This window comes from Cricetulus griseus, assembly GCF_003668045.3.
Source record: "Cricetulus griseus strain 17A/GY chromosome 1 unlocalized genomic scaffold, alternate assembly CriGri-PICRH-1.0 chr1_1, whole genome shotgun sequence".
NCBI lineage: Eukaryota > Metazoa > Chordata > Mammalia > Rodentia > Cricetidae > Cricetulus > Cricetulus griseus.
Genome location: NW_023276807.1, coordinates 84,766,669 through 84,780,661, shown reverse-complemented (window position 1 = coordinate 84,780,661; position 13,993 = coordinate 84,766,669). Strand labels below are relative to the sequence as shown.

The 13,993-nt window shown below is 39.4% G+C and overlaps 1 protein-coding gene across 5 annotated transcripts in view; it reads left to right on the top strand.

Moving 5' to 3' along the window:
- Wdpcp (WD repeat containing planar cell polarity effector) overlaps nucleotides 1-7,538 on the top strand; it is a 269,428-nt gene extending 261,890 nt beyond the window's left edge. For all 5 annotated transcript variants that reach the window (XM_027388051.2, XM_027388053.2, XM_035452090.1 and 2 more), the window contains 3 exons: nucleotides 2,093-2,172; nucleotides 3,485-3,513; nucleotides 7,017-7,538. In XM_027388051.2, coding sequence (XP_027243852.1) covers nucleotides 2,093-2,172; nucleotides 3,485-3,513; nucleotides 7,017-7,067 — 160 coding nt within the window. In that variant the 3' untranslated portion in view covers nucleotides 7,068-7,538. The remainder of the gene's footprint in view (nucleotides 1-2,092; nucleotides 2,173-3,484; nucleotides 3,514-7,016) is intronic.
- The last annotated feature ends 6,455 nt before the right edge of the window (nucleotides 7,539-13,993 follow it).

Sequence of the window (13,993 nt, the reverse complement as noted above, 5' to 3'; positions counted from 1 at the left end):
ATTGCCATTCCAGATTTCAAGATGTATTACAGAGCCATAATAATAAAAATGTGGTACTGGCCCAGAAGACATGTCAGCCACTGAAACAAATACAAAGACATATGAGTACATATGACTGCGGGTATCTGCTTTGTGACAGAGATGCCAAAACATTTACTAGAGAAAAGGCAGCATCTTCAATAAAAGGTGCTAGGAAAACTGTGTGTCCACTTGCAGAAGAATGCAGAGTGTCCACTTGCACAAAACTCACTGCAACAGGATGAAGACCTCAATGTGAACCCTGAAACACTGAGACTGCTAGAAGAAAACATAGGCAGTATCCTATAAGGTAGAGTTATAGGAAAGGACTTTTTGAATAGGAAAATCAAGGCCAACAACTGATAAGTAGGGCCTCATAAAACTAAAAGGTTTCTTTACAGCTATGAAAACAATCATTTGAGTAGAATGGGGGAGAATCTTTTCTGGTTATTCATCTGATAGAGGATTAATATCCAGGATATATTTTTTAAAAAACTCTCAAGATAGAGACAAAAAAAAAAAACAAACAACCCATTCAAACAATAGTTCATGGATCTGAACAGAGAGCTCTCAAATGAAGACATAAAAATGTTCAAATACTGATCATCATCCTTAGCAATTAGGGAAAGGCAAATCTAAATAACAGACCTCATCTTACTCCAGTCAGAACGCCTAAGATCAACAAAACAACTGACAACAAATGCTGGAGGAACAGGCAGGGGAAAGGGAACCTTCATTCACTGTTATTGGAAATGCCACCCTGAAAATCAATATGGAGTACCCACAAAAACCTAAAATAAATCCACCATATGACCCAGCTCTAACACTCCTTGACAAATGTCTAAAGGACTTAACATCCTGTTCCAGAGATACTTGCTCTGCCATATTCACTGTGGCTCTATTCACAATACCTGTCGAATGTAAACAACCTAGGAGTCCTTCAGCTAACAAATGGATAATGAGAACATGAAATATGCAGGCAAATGGATGGAACCAGAAAAGATCATGTTGAATGAGATAATCCAGACTCAGAAAGACAAACACCACACATTCTCTCTCATCTGTGATTCCTAGCTCCAAGTTTTCAGATTTAAGTATAACCCAGAGTAGTTAGCAGAAACCAGGAAGTAAAGAACTATGGTGGATGAGACCTAGAGAGGGGAACAGCAGGATATAAGTGACATCAATATTTAATTGCAGAATAACTGAAAATGGCTTCTACCATAAAGGATGAAATCATGTCATTTACAAGAAAATGGTATATCATAATCTTTAGAGAAAAAAAGCCAGGCTCAGAAAAGCAAATATTTCATTTGGAACCTAGATTTAAAAACAAACCTAAAACATGAAAGTAGATGGGGACTATTTGTAAAGAGGGACGGTCTGTAAGAGGGAGGAGGAATAAGAGAATGCAACTGGGGGTTGAATATTACCAATATACAAGAACAAAATAATAGCTAGGGGTGTACTAAGTGTTAGAATGTTGCCTGTGAGCACTGGATGCTGGCCTTAATTCCCAGAACTGCAAAAATAACTCATTAAAAATAAGATTTTGGCCGAGCATTGGTGGCGCACGCCTTTAATCCCAGCACTCAGGAGGCAGAGGCAGGCGGATCTCTGTGAGTTTGAGGCCAGCCTGCTCTCCAGAGCGAGTGCCAGGATAGGCTCCAAAGCTACACAGAGAAACCCTGTCTTGAAAAACCAAAAATAAATAAATAAGATTTTGGCTGGGTGTGGTGGCTCATGCCTTTAATCTCAACAGAGGCAGGTGGATCTCATTGTATTCAAGGCCATCCTGGTCTACAGAGTGAGTTTTTAGGCCAGTCAGGGCCACACAGTGAGATCTTGTTAAAATAATGATAATATTTTAGAAAAGAAAGATACTTTATTTTTAACATAATGATATTAAAGTGATGTAATTGTTGAAAGATTTCAAGGAAATTTTGTAAATGTATGTTTTCAAAATATTCAGAACCTTGAAAATATTTAACATGCTCACTATACTAAACATTAGAGCATATGTAACATACCTGCACATCCATATATATATTTCTTAATCCCTTTTTCCTGACAGACAGGCAATTGACAGAAGGAATGAGCAGGAGGGGAAGAGCCGCACTGACTCTTCAGTGACCACCATCTCAGATGCAGAAGGTAATGGAGCTCAGATCCCACAGAGGACAACGGGAATGGTGTTCCCATATCAGCAGTTCTGTAGACTAATGATGAGAAACCTTAAGCATTTCTAGTGAGGGAAAGACTGCTGGTGACTGACAGAATAGAAAATGAATTATCTGATGAAAGCAAATTACATCACTGATTATGTGAATAAATACAGGTACATTTGAAGACCTGTTAAAATGTTGACTCTAATTCAGTAGGTCTAGGGTAGGACCCTTGAGTCCATATTTCTAGCAAACTCATATGACACATATGTGGTAAGCCTGGAACTTACACTCAAGTAGTCTCACTCTTTGGATCTCTGGGAAAGAGCTTTGGCTCTTGTCCAATTTAGCAGAACAGCAGTATACATAGTAAAGAGGTAACATAAGCAACTATGTAAGAGACTCCCTAAAAGTGTTCCAGGGTGGTGGTGCACGCCTTTACTCCCAGCACTCAGGAGGCAGAGGCAGGTGGATCTCTGAGTTTGAGGCCAGCCTGATCTACAGAGTGAGTTCCAGGACAGCCAGGGCTACACAGAGAAACCCTGTCTCAAAAAAACAAAAACAAAAAGTGACAGAGCGATCAATCCCTGGCAGCCAGCATGGCCAGCTGAGCAGCTCTTGGAAAGCAGCAGCATTTCAACATGCAGAATAAATACTGTAAACAATGTGGGAGAGGAAGAGTGTGTGGCGTGCAAATGATCTGTGTCCTCTCACCACTTTCCCATAAAGCATGGCCCACCTATTCTGTCTCTTGCTCCACTACACATTGCAAAATGAAGAGGTGCAGAACTGAGTACCTTAAGGAAAGGGAATCTACTTAGATCACAGATCAAGAGGACAGAGTATAAGATCTCGGAGCTTCAGGAACTGCATTGTCTATACAGAAGCCTGTGTGTATAGGTGTGCAGAGACTTTCACTGCCCAACCAGAGCCTTGGCATGTCAGTGAAACTCGCCTGCCTTGCTGTGAAGATACCCTGTAAGAAAATAAGCTGGGCAGGCAGATTTCTGGGAGTTCAAGGCCAGCCTGTCTGTATAATGAATTTCAGGACAGCCAGGACTACACAGTGAGATCCTGTCTCAAAAACATATTTTTAGACAGGAATAATGTGGGCATTCTCCAGTTAATTGAGAATGGACAATGAAAGTCCTCGAAGTCCAAAGAGCTAGGCATTCTCTTGTCATTGGCATTTTTAGACTAGTTAAAATCTGGCTATTGTTTTTTCTAATGTTTAAAACATTTTAATTTATTTGTGATTATTTATTAGATTTTCAGTCATTCATATTGTGATCTCATTTCAGGAGGACTGAAAGAAGACTGCAGGGGACAGGTAAAGTGTCTGTGAGAAACTGTACTTAACCCTGCATGCTGTCTGTTGGCCTACATTAACCAGACTATATTAACAACTAGAAGATAACTATTTAGCTTTGTATTTTTAGTAAGACTTCCTCTAAAGTCAACAATAGTTGGAAATGAAATAGGGTGGGAGCAATCTGTACCTCTGAATCTATGTGTGTCTATGTATGTCACTCTTTACTAGTGGATGGTTGAAATTATTCCAAAGTCTTGAAAAGATTTAGCTGAGCAAATATATCTAATACTTTTTATTTCATATAATTTTATAAGAAATGCTTATAAAATATCATTTCTGACAAGTGGTCCTAAGTCCCTCTCTGTATTCTATCTCTAACATCCTATCTAAGCTCATCAACCCCCAAAAAATGTTATTAAAGAAAAAATACTTCATAGTATTATGACTAGTATGCAAACAGCCATGTGAACTGACTCATTATAAGGCATCAGTATGAATGAAGGCTATAGTAATGGCATCATTTTGGACACCTCATTATCATCTCTTTAAGTCTAAAGTTCATTTGTAAAACATGCCGAATAGGATTGTCATGAAGTTATTTTCAGAATGAGTGTGGTAGAAGTTTTTTAATTGTATGTAACTGTCCTAATAATAGGAATTATCAACACCATTACTTCAGTCTACTTTTTTGCATTTTTGTAATAGTTTGTTTTTAATTTTTAAATTCATTCTGTAACCCAGGGTCAGTGGAGCTCACTTGGTAGCCCAGACCAGCCTCAACCACAGGGCAATTGCCCTTCCTCATCTTCCCACGTGCTTCAATTACAAGGACTAGATCTACTTGGTTCAACCAACCTCTTTATAGTCATACCTTTATTAACATTATTTTTTAGATCTGGATTTAATTAAGAGGAAAGCAGGCTACAGTTCAATGAATATGCATGAATAATCTACATTCAGTTTGCTAAAACTTACAGAAATTAATCAATTTTACTTATACTAATTTAAGATATCACTTTGCAATTTCTTTTAGAAATGGAGCTTTATATTTTTTTATTTTGTGTGGGTGTGGGGGTATAGACAATGACATTCATGTGCCACAATGTGCATGTGGAAGTCAGAGGATAATTTGTGAGACTACTTTCTCATTACATTGTGCAGATTCCAGGGATCAAACTCAGATCATCAAACTTTACAGCATGTACTTTTACTCACTGAACTATCTAGCTTGATATAATATATATGTGTGTGTGCACGCAAATGTGTGTGTATTTGACTAGAGTTTATATGTTGTTTTGTAAAGGAATTTTCACTTGATATACTGTATATTTTGACCATATTTATTCCCTTTTCTCCCCTTGTCTCTAACTAGTCCTCTCCCTAGTCCTCTCCTTCCATGTCATATATAACATATAACCATGAATATACATATTATGTTTACATATATACATCTATATATGATTTAGACTCCACTAGAGAGAAAAAATGGTTACATATTGATGATCTCCTGTTCCATCCATTTTCCTATTAGTTACATAACTTCATTTTTTGTGACTCACTAAAGCCCCTTTATGTACCTATACCACACCTTATCTATTTATCTCTGAATGAACATCTGGTTGATTGCCTAACTTGGCTGTTCTAAATAGTGCTTCAATAAACATAAATATTTTCTTGTAACATAACAGACTATATTCTTTCACTGTAATGAAATGCCTAAGGCTGCATACTCTATAAAGAATATATTTTAAGCTATTGTATGGAAGCTGAAAGGACAAGATTGCATAACCCCATCAACTCAGCATCTGGCAAGGGCTTCATGGAACATAGCATCTCAATGGCAGGAGACAGACAGACAGACAGACAGACAGACAGGCAGACATACAGACCAAAGAGATTGGAGTTAGGCTTGCTCCTTTACAACAGTCCACTCTGCAAATTCAGCATGAGGCTGTGTGGAGAGCAGGCCTCCAGTGGCTTATCACCTTCACTGATCCTCAATCTTAAAGGTCCTACAACCTGATAAGGCTTTCAGTAAATCAACCTTTAGGGGACAAACCACATCCACACCATAGCAATAATGATTTTTCCACATTTTTATCACCTCTTTTCCAACTTCAATTGGATGTACCCAAACTTGCTCATCCTGCAAACTGGTGCTTGTTAAATAAGAAAGGCAAAGAGATACCATTGGTAACATGGAGGAAATCTACCATAAAATGGCAGTGCCGTGTGAGGAAAACCACAGCACTAAGTGACAAGAAGGCCCAAATCCAGCTATAGCAAAGCAGCTCTTAACTTGCTGTTGAATCTACTTAGCAAAGTCTGGGTGCATGGAAGGGAAAGTGACCTGGTCTCCCGCACTGGGGGACAGCCATAATGCTTGGCAGGTACTTAATCATATGTAGAAATCAATTGAGAAGCCCAGTACACCCTTCTGTTGCTGTAAATTACTACAAGGATTAACATGTGCTTTCATTCTGTCAAGGATTAGCTGTACAGCACACAGTAAAGTCGAGGTCAGCCTTGCTGCAACTGCAGCTTCTAGAACCAAAAGAAAGAAACAAAGCAAAACCACCAAGTCTCCAGTTTTTATAAGCCAATAGTCCTCCTTCTACAGGGGGTTTCCAGAGTAAGAAGTAATAGTAAACACGGGAAGCATCCATGCTTAAGAACATCCATTGCAGGGTTATTTATAAAAAGAAGAAATCAGAAATATATAAATTTAACTTAAAAGGAATGGTTAAGCTGGCCGTTGGTGGCACACGTCTTTAATCCCACCACTTGGGAGGCAGAGGCAGGCGGATATCTATGAGTTCAAGGCCAGCATGGTCTACAGAGCAAGTTCTAGTACAAGTTCCAAAGCAATACAAAGAAACCCTATCTTGAAAAGCCAGGAAAGAAAGGAAGGAAGGAAGGAAGGAAGGAAGAAAGAAAGAAAGAAAGAAAGAAAGAAAGAAAGAAAGAAAGAAAGAAATGGTTAAGCAATAGTCTACAATGGACTAAAACTCAAATATTAAACTCAAAGATTATGTATTCAAATACTAGCTGAGGATATACCTTAGTGGTAGAGTGTTTCCATAGTGTTAACAGGACCCTGGTTCAATCCCCATCATGACTGTATGTTTGTGTGTGTGTGTGTGTAATATCATTTATTAAAACATATGTGGAAAAATACTTCTTATTGGTTAGCTCTCTCTTAATTAATAACCCATTTTTATTAATCTAAGTATTTCCATGTGGTCTTATCTTACCAGAGACTGCTCCAGCATGTTACTCTTTCAGCAGCTACATGGCATCTCCCTCAAGACCTCTCTCTCTGCGTCCTCTCCCCAGAATTCTCCTGGTCTCATAGCCTTACCTATCCTTCCTGCCTGGCTGCTGCCCAATCGGAGTTTTATTCATCAACCAATAAGAGAAACATATATATTGAAGGACATCCCCCATCAAGATATGAATGTTAGGTTGGTGTTTTACTCTATTTGAACATGGTTTAATTATTTTTATCTGTTTACTTGCAGGACATTGGAGATGTTGGTTCTCTCAGAATGGTTCATTTTGGCTTGGTGTAAATTATTAGAAACTCCAAAAAGAAACCTGCCTTTTTCATATCTTTTATATGGCCCTGATTCAATACAAATCTCCACGTGTGGATTTAATAGAAGGAAAGATGGTGCACGCAGCACAACATAACAATAGCAAAGTGACCCCAAATAGAAGTCCTTACCCACTTATTTTCATAATGTGTGTGCTTCTGAAATGTCAGCATAAGAGGCAGAACATCTAAAGCTCATTCTCCCTCATCTTCTAAGTTTTTCCTCCTTTGGGGGCTGGAGAGATGGTTCAGCAGTTAAGAGCACTTGTTCTTGCAGAAGACCCAGGTTCAATTCCCAGCACCCACATGGTGGCTCAAGGCTATCCATAACTTCAATTTCAGGGAATCCAGTGCCCTCTTCTGACCTCCTCAGACACCAAGCACAGACATGTGTTATGTGCAAAACACTCATGCATATATAATAAAATAAATCTTTACAAAAAATGTCTTCTCCTGGTCTTATTTACATTACCAATAAAATGTTTATTAAGCAAAAGTTTCTGTCCAAACCTCTATCGATGATTCTTTCAATGAGGAACTGGTACCTCTTGCCACAGCACACTGTTGTCTTCCCATGGAAGTGCTGCTTATTGCAGATTTGATCTCCCTCGGCTCAGGCTTCCTCTCAAACATCACAAGGGAGTGCAGATGGCACCTAGCCATTTCTTTCCTAGTGCCCCATGGAAATATGGAAATGTGACCCAGAGAATACATTGGAGGAGGGCACAGCCTCCTGTGGCTGGGATATGCTGTCCTTTGTCTCTGACCCCAAGGCCCACCCATCTTCTCCCAGCAACTATAAGTTGACATCTCTGTAAATTGTGAGCATGAAAGGCCCTTCTATGTCCTCCATGCCCACCATTAGCAGATGATTCGTAGTTTATAACTATAGATGTCTATGAGAACATGAGTTAAACTGTCCAGCTGAGTCTTGTACCTCCTATTCAGCTTTGCCAGAAGATAATGGTAAGGAGGAGAAGGAACTCAAAATTTTCAGTTTGCTAATGTACTGAAAAGTTTTGAGTTTATAATGTTTGAGCCATCCTAAAGACATGTTAGTTTAATTTTTTTTACTATTCCTATCCTTTTTTTCACAGATAATCAAAAGTTGATGAACTTTTTAAAGTTTATCTACATATTTTATGTGCATTGGTGTTTTGCCTGCATGTATGTCTGTGTGAGGGTATCAGATTCTCTGGAACTGGAGTTACAGAGAGTCTTGAGCTGCCATGTGGGTTCTGGGAATTAAACTTGAGTTGTCTGGTAGAGTAGCCAGTGCTCTTAACCACTGAGCCATCTCTCCAGCCCCCAAGTTTACTAACTTTTAAAGAAAAGAAACTGTATATAAAAGGTAGGATTTTGTTAGGATGGAGTCATTTCCTGCAGATATTCTAGCTATCATTCCCACAACCTCAAACCACATTCTTGATATACACATGTCTCTGGAACAATTAACTCAAACATACTAAACTAAATTTACACTGGAGAATCTAGTGTGGGGGCTGGAGAGGTGACTCAATGGTTAAAAGATCTTGTGGCTCTTATAGACAACCTGAGTTTTGAAAAAATCTAAGAGAAATGGATAATTTTCTCCATAGATACCACTTACCAAAGTTAAATCAAGATCAGATAAACAATTTCAATAGACCTATAATCCTTAGTGAAATAGAAGCAGTCACTAAACTCGCCCAACCAAAAAAAGCCCAAGGCCAAATGACTTTAGCACAGAATTCTATCAGACTTTCACAGAAGAGTTCTTACCAATACTCCTCATGTTATTCCACAAAATGGAAACAGAAGGAACATTATCACATTAATTTTAGGAGGCCACAGTTACCCAGATACACAAACCACATAAAGATCCAAGGAAGAAAGAGAATTACAGACCAATTTCCCTCATGAACATAGATGTAAAAATACTCAATAAAATACTTGAAAAGTGAATTCAAGGACACATCAAAAAGATCATCTACCACAATCAATTAGGCTTCATTCCCAGAGATGCAGAGATGGTCAATTACATGAAAATCAGTAAATGTAATCTACCATATAAATAAGGAAAATATCCACATTATCATCTCAATGGATACAGAAAAGACCTTAGACAAAATCTAACACCCCTTCATGATAAAAGTCCTAAAGAGATCAGGGATACAAAGGACATACCTCAATATAATAAAGGCCATTTACATCAAGCCTATAACCAACATCAAATTAATGGAGAGAAATTCAAAGCAATCCCGCTAAAATCAGGAACAAGAGTGTCCACTCACTCCATAATTGTAGCAACTCCACATTAGAGAGGACTAATAATATTCAAAATAAATGAACTCAAGGAATTAGATATCAAAAAGCAAAATACTCAAATTAAAAAATGGAGTACAGATCTGCACAGCATTCTCAACAGAAAAAACCTCAAATGGCTGAGAAACACTTAAAGAATGTTCAACAGCTTTAGCCATCAGGAAAATGCAATTCAAAACTGCTTTGAGATTCCATCTTACACCTGTCTGAATGGCTAAAATCAAAAACACAAGTAACAGCTCATGCTGGTGAGAACGTGGAGCAAGGGGAACACTCTTCCATTGCTGGTGGAAGTGCAAACTTGGACAGACACTATGATAATCAATATGGTAGCTTCTCAGAAAGTTGGGAATTAATCTACCTCAAGATCCAACTATATATATATATATATATATCCCAAAGACTCCATTCCACCATTGCAACTTTATTCATAATAGCCAGAAACTGAAAACAAACTAGGTGTTCATCCACAGAAGAATGTATAAAATGTGGTATATTTAAATAATAGACTATTATTCAGCTGTCTGAAAAATGACATCATGAAATTTTCAGGCAAGTTGACTCCCCAAGGAAGGCCTTACCCACTCTGAGGAGTAGATAGGGGATGGGAAGGGTGGAAGAAGGGAAGGGTGGAAGAAGGGGAGGGAGGGGGAACTGGGGTTGGTATGTTAAATGAAAAATAATTGTTTTAATTAAAAAAGAGGAAAAAAAGAAATTTGTAGGCAAATGGATGGAACTTGAAAAAAAATCATCCTGAGGTAACACAAACCTAGAAAGATAAATGTGGTATGTACTTACCTATAAGTGGGTATTAGCAATTAAGTAAATGATAACCAAGCTACAATCCATAGACCAAGAGAGGTTAGCTAAAAGAGGAGGAGTTGGGGGTGGGCACATGCAGCTCCCAGAGTGGGGCAAATAGAAGAGACTTTGGGGCAGGCTGGAGGTGGGTGGGAATGAGAGCGGAGAGTCAGATGAGGGGGATGGGTGGAAGAAGACAGTGTAGGGGGAAGACAGCTGGAATTGGGAGACTTTGGGAGAGGGAATAGAAACCTAGTGCAGTAGAAACTTCCTGTAATGTATGAAGGTGATCCTAATGAAGACTTCTAGTAATGGGAAATATGGAATCTCAACAAGCCATCTTGTCACCAAGTGAGGCTTCCAGTGTCAGGACTGGGTTGCATTCAATTGTGTTGTTGGCAAAGGGGGCCCTTTGGAAATCCTCAAGCAACCCAAGATATTGCTAAGACAAAGGGTTGTTCTCTGCAAACTGGCAGTGGGGGCCTCATTGTTGAGGATAACACCTACAGAACTCACTGAACATGGAGAAGTTGAACTGGTGCCTGCATGGAGCCTTTATCCCTATGTTCTACTCTCTTTAGTGAAGGAAGGTACTCTGAAGGCTATCAAAAGAGAAATGTGGAAACCAACCCAGCCACAAAACTTTTGACCTACAATCTGTTCTGCAATGGTGGCACAGAACTCATAGGAATAGCCAATGCCTGATTTGACTCAAGGGCCACTCCAAAGAAGGAACGTTTAGATTTGGTTTCTCTTGCTGTGAAGAGACACAATGGCCAAAGCAACTCTTATAATGAAAACATTCAATTGGGGTGTCTCACTTACAGTTTCTGAGGTTCAGTCCATTATCATCATGATGGGGAGTATGGTGGCATGCAGGCAGACATGGTGCTGGAGGAGTAGCTGAGAATCCTATTATCTTGCAACAGGAAGTTGAGGCACTGGGTTGTATCCCAAGTGTAGGAAACCTCAAAGCTGCCCCATAGTGACACACTTCCTCTAACAAGACCATACCTACTCCAACAAAGCCACACCTCCTAATAGTGCTACTCTTTATGAGATTATGGGGTTCAATTACATTCAAACTATCACAGACCCCATACCCAACACTGCTTTGGTAACCAAGAACCAGAGATTAGATAGCCCAAAGACCTAGGGTAAAACCAAACACTATTGGTCTAAAACAAAAGTATCAATAATATGATACCTATGGATATTGTGCTCATCAATCAGTGTCTTATCCAGTCATCATCAGGAGGCTGCCTCCTGCAACAGATGGAAATAGATGCAAAGACCTACAGAAAGACATTATGGGGAGAGAGAGTCTAAATGGGAGGCCTTCATCAAATATCTTCCCCCAGAGCTCAAGTAATCTTGCAGAGGAGAAGACAGAAAGAATCTAAGAGCCAGAGAGGGTGGAAGACACCAGAAGAACAAGGTCCCCTGAATCAACTAAGCAAGGTGCATGTGAATTCACAGAGAGTAAGACAGTAAGCACAGGGTCTACATGGGTCTGCACCAGCTCTTTCCCAGGTATGTATGTATGTATGTATGTATGTATGTATGTATGTATGTATATAATAGCTATTAGCTTAATATTTTTATGGGACTCTTATTGTGAGAATAAGTGGGTCTCTGACTCTGGCGCCTGCTCTTGGGACTCTATTCCTCCTGTTTAAATGCCATGTTCAACTTCAATATGATAGTTTTGCTTCATCTTACTATATTCTATTTTGTCATATTTGGTTATTGTCTCCTAGAAGCCTGTTTATTTTTCTAATGAGAGACAAAAAAGGAAATGAATCTGGAGGGGAGGGAGGTGGGAGGAACTGGCAGGAGTCTAGGGAAAGGAATCAGGATATATTGTATGAGAAAATAATGTATTTGCAATAAAAGGGAAAAATACTTTACAGATCCATCTATTTTCTTGAAAATTTCATGTCCTTAAAACTAAATAGTTTAAAAAATGTTGCAACCCTGCAGTGGTGGTGCACTCTTTTAATCCCAGCACTCGAGGGGCAGAGGCAAGAAGATCTCTGTGAATTTGAGGACCTCCTGGTCTATAGAGCTAGTTCCAGGACAGCCAGCACTACACAGAGAAACCATGTCTCCTAAAAAACAAAACAAACAAACAAGCAGATGAAACAAAACAAAAAATAAGTTGGCAATATAAATTGGGCCGTTTAGACTATTCCTAGAGATGTAAAGTGGTGCAATCACTTGAAAACAATGATAGTTCCTCAAAAAACTCCCAATAGAATTACTATATGATCCATCATTACCACTGTCTATGCATGTCTGAGAACTCAAATAACTATCTACACTTCCATGTCAGAAGCAGTATTATTCTTAACAGTGAAAAGGTAGAAATACCCAAATGTCCACCAACAGATGAATGGATAAATAAAATGTGGTGTATACACATACACATTGGGATGTTCAGCTTCAAAAGGAAGGCAGTTCCAACATATGCTACAACACAGATGGATGGACGTTGAAGACGTGGTGCTAAGGGAAATACACCAGTCATAAAAAGACAAGTATATCACTTCCATTGAAAGGAGGTATCAAGAGGAGTCAAATTCATAGACATGGCAAGTAGGTCTGTGGTTGGCACGGGTTAAGGAACAGGAGAACGGGGACCTATTTCTTAAGTGCATATAGAGATTTGGTGCTTCATGACTAAAACATTCTAGAGATCAATTTCATAATGCTGAATATACTTAAACTACTGAACCATACACTTAAATGAATGAAGATTATAAATTGTATGTTATATTTAATTTATCAGAATTTTAAAATATGTGATTGTGGTGATAATTTTGAAGGCCCTGAAATAAATCCATTGAGATCTACTTTCTCTTGAAGTAACTCAAAAAACATGAAGAGCAGGATTTTGCTTAGGCTACTTTTGCACTTTAACAACTGAAAATTATAACGTGAGTTTTATAATTATCAATTTGCATTTTTTCAAAATTCATGGAGCTGGGCAGTGGTGTACCCCTTTAGCCCCAGCACTTGAGATGCAGAGGCAGGTGGATCTCAGAGTTCAAGGTCAGCCTGGTCTACAGAGTGAGTTCTAGCACAGCCATAGCTACACAGAGAAACGCTATCTTTTTTCATTTTTATTTAAATCCTTTAATTACTACTCATATTTACACATCAATTCCCCCATTCCCTCACGTTCCCATCCTCCCATGCTCCCCACCAACCCCCCAACCCATCCTCCAACTCCTCCCCCAGGGATAGTGAGGCCCTCCACCAGGGACCTTCAAAGTCTGTCATATCATTTGGGGGAGGGCCTAGGCCCTCCTTGCTGTATCTGGGCTGCAATAGTATCCCTCCAAAGGGAATGGGCTCCCAAAGTCCATTTGTGCTCTAGGGTTAAAGACTGGTTCCACTGTTAGAGGTCCCCATAGACTATCTTGGCCTCCTAGCCAGCACCCACATTCAGAGGGCTAGGTTTGGCCCATTACTGATTCCCCAGCTTTATTACTAGGGTCTCCATGCTCTCACTAGGTCAGGTCAACTGTTTCTGTGGGTTTCTGCAGCACCTTCTTGGCTCCTTTGCTCATTTCTCCTCCCTCTCCACAACTGGATTCCAGGAGTATGGTTCAGTGCTTTGCTGTGTCTCCCTGTTTCTGCTTTGAACAATACTGCATGAAGGCTCTAGGAATGGTGACCAAGGTAGACATCAATCTCATTATAGGGGAAGGGCATCAATAGCATCTTCACCACCACTGCTTGGATTCTTAGTTGGGGTCATCCCTGTGGATCACCTAATATTTCCCCTGTGCC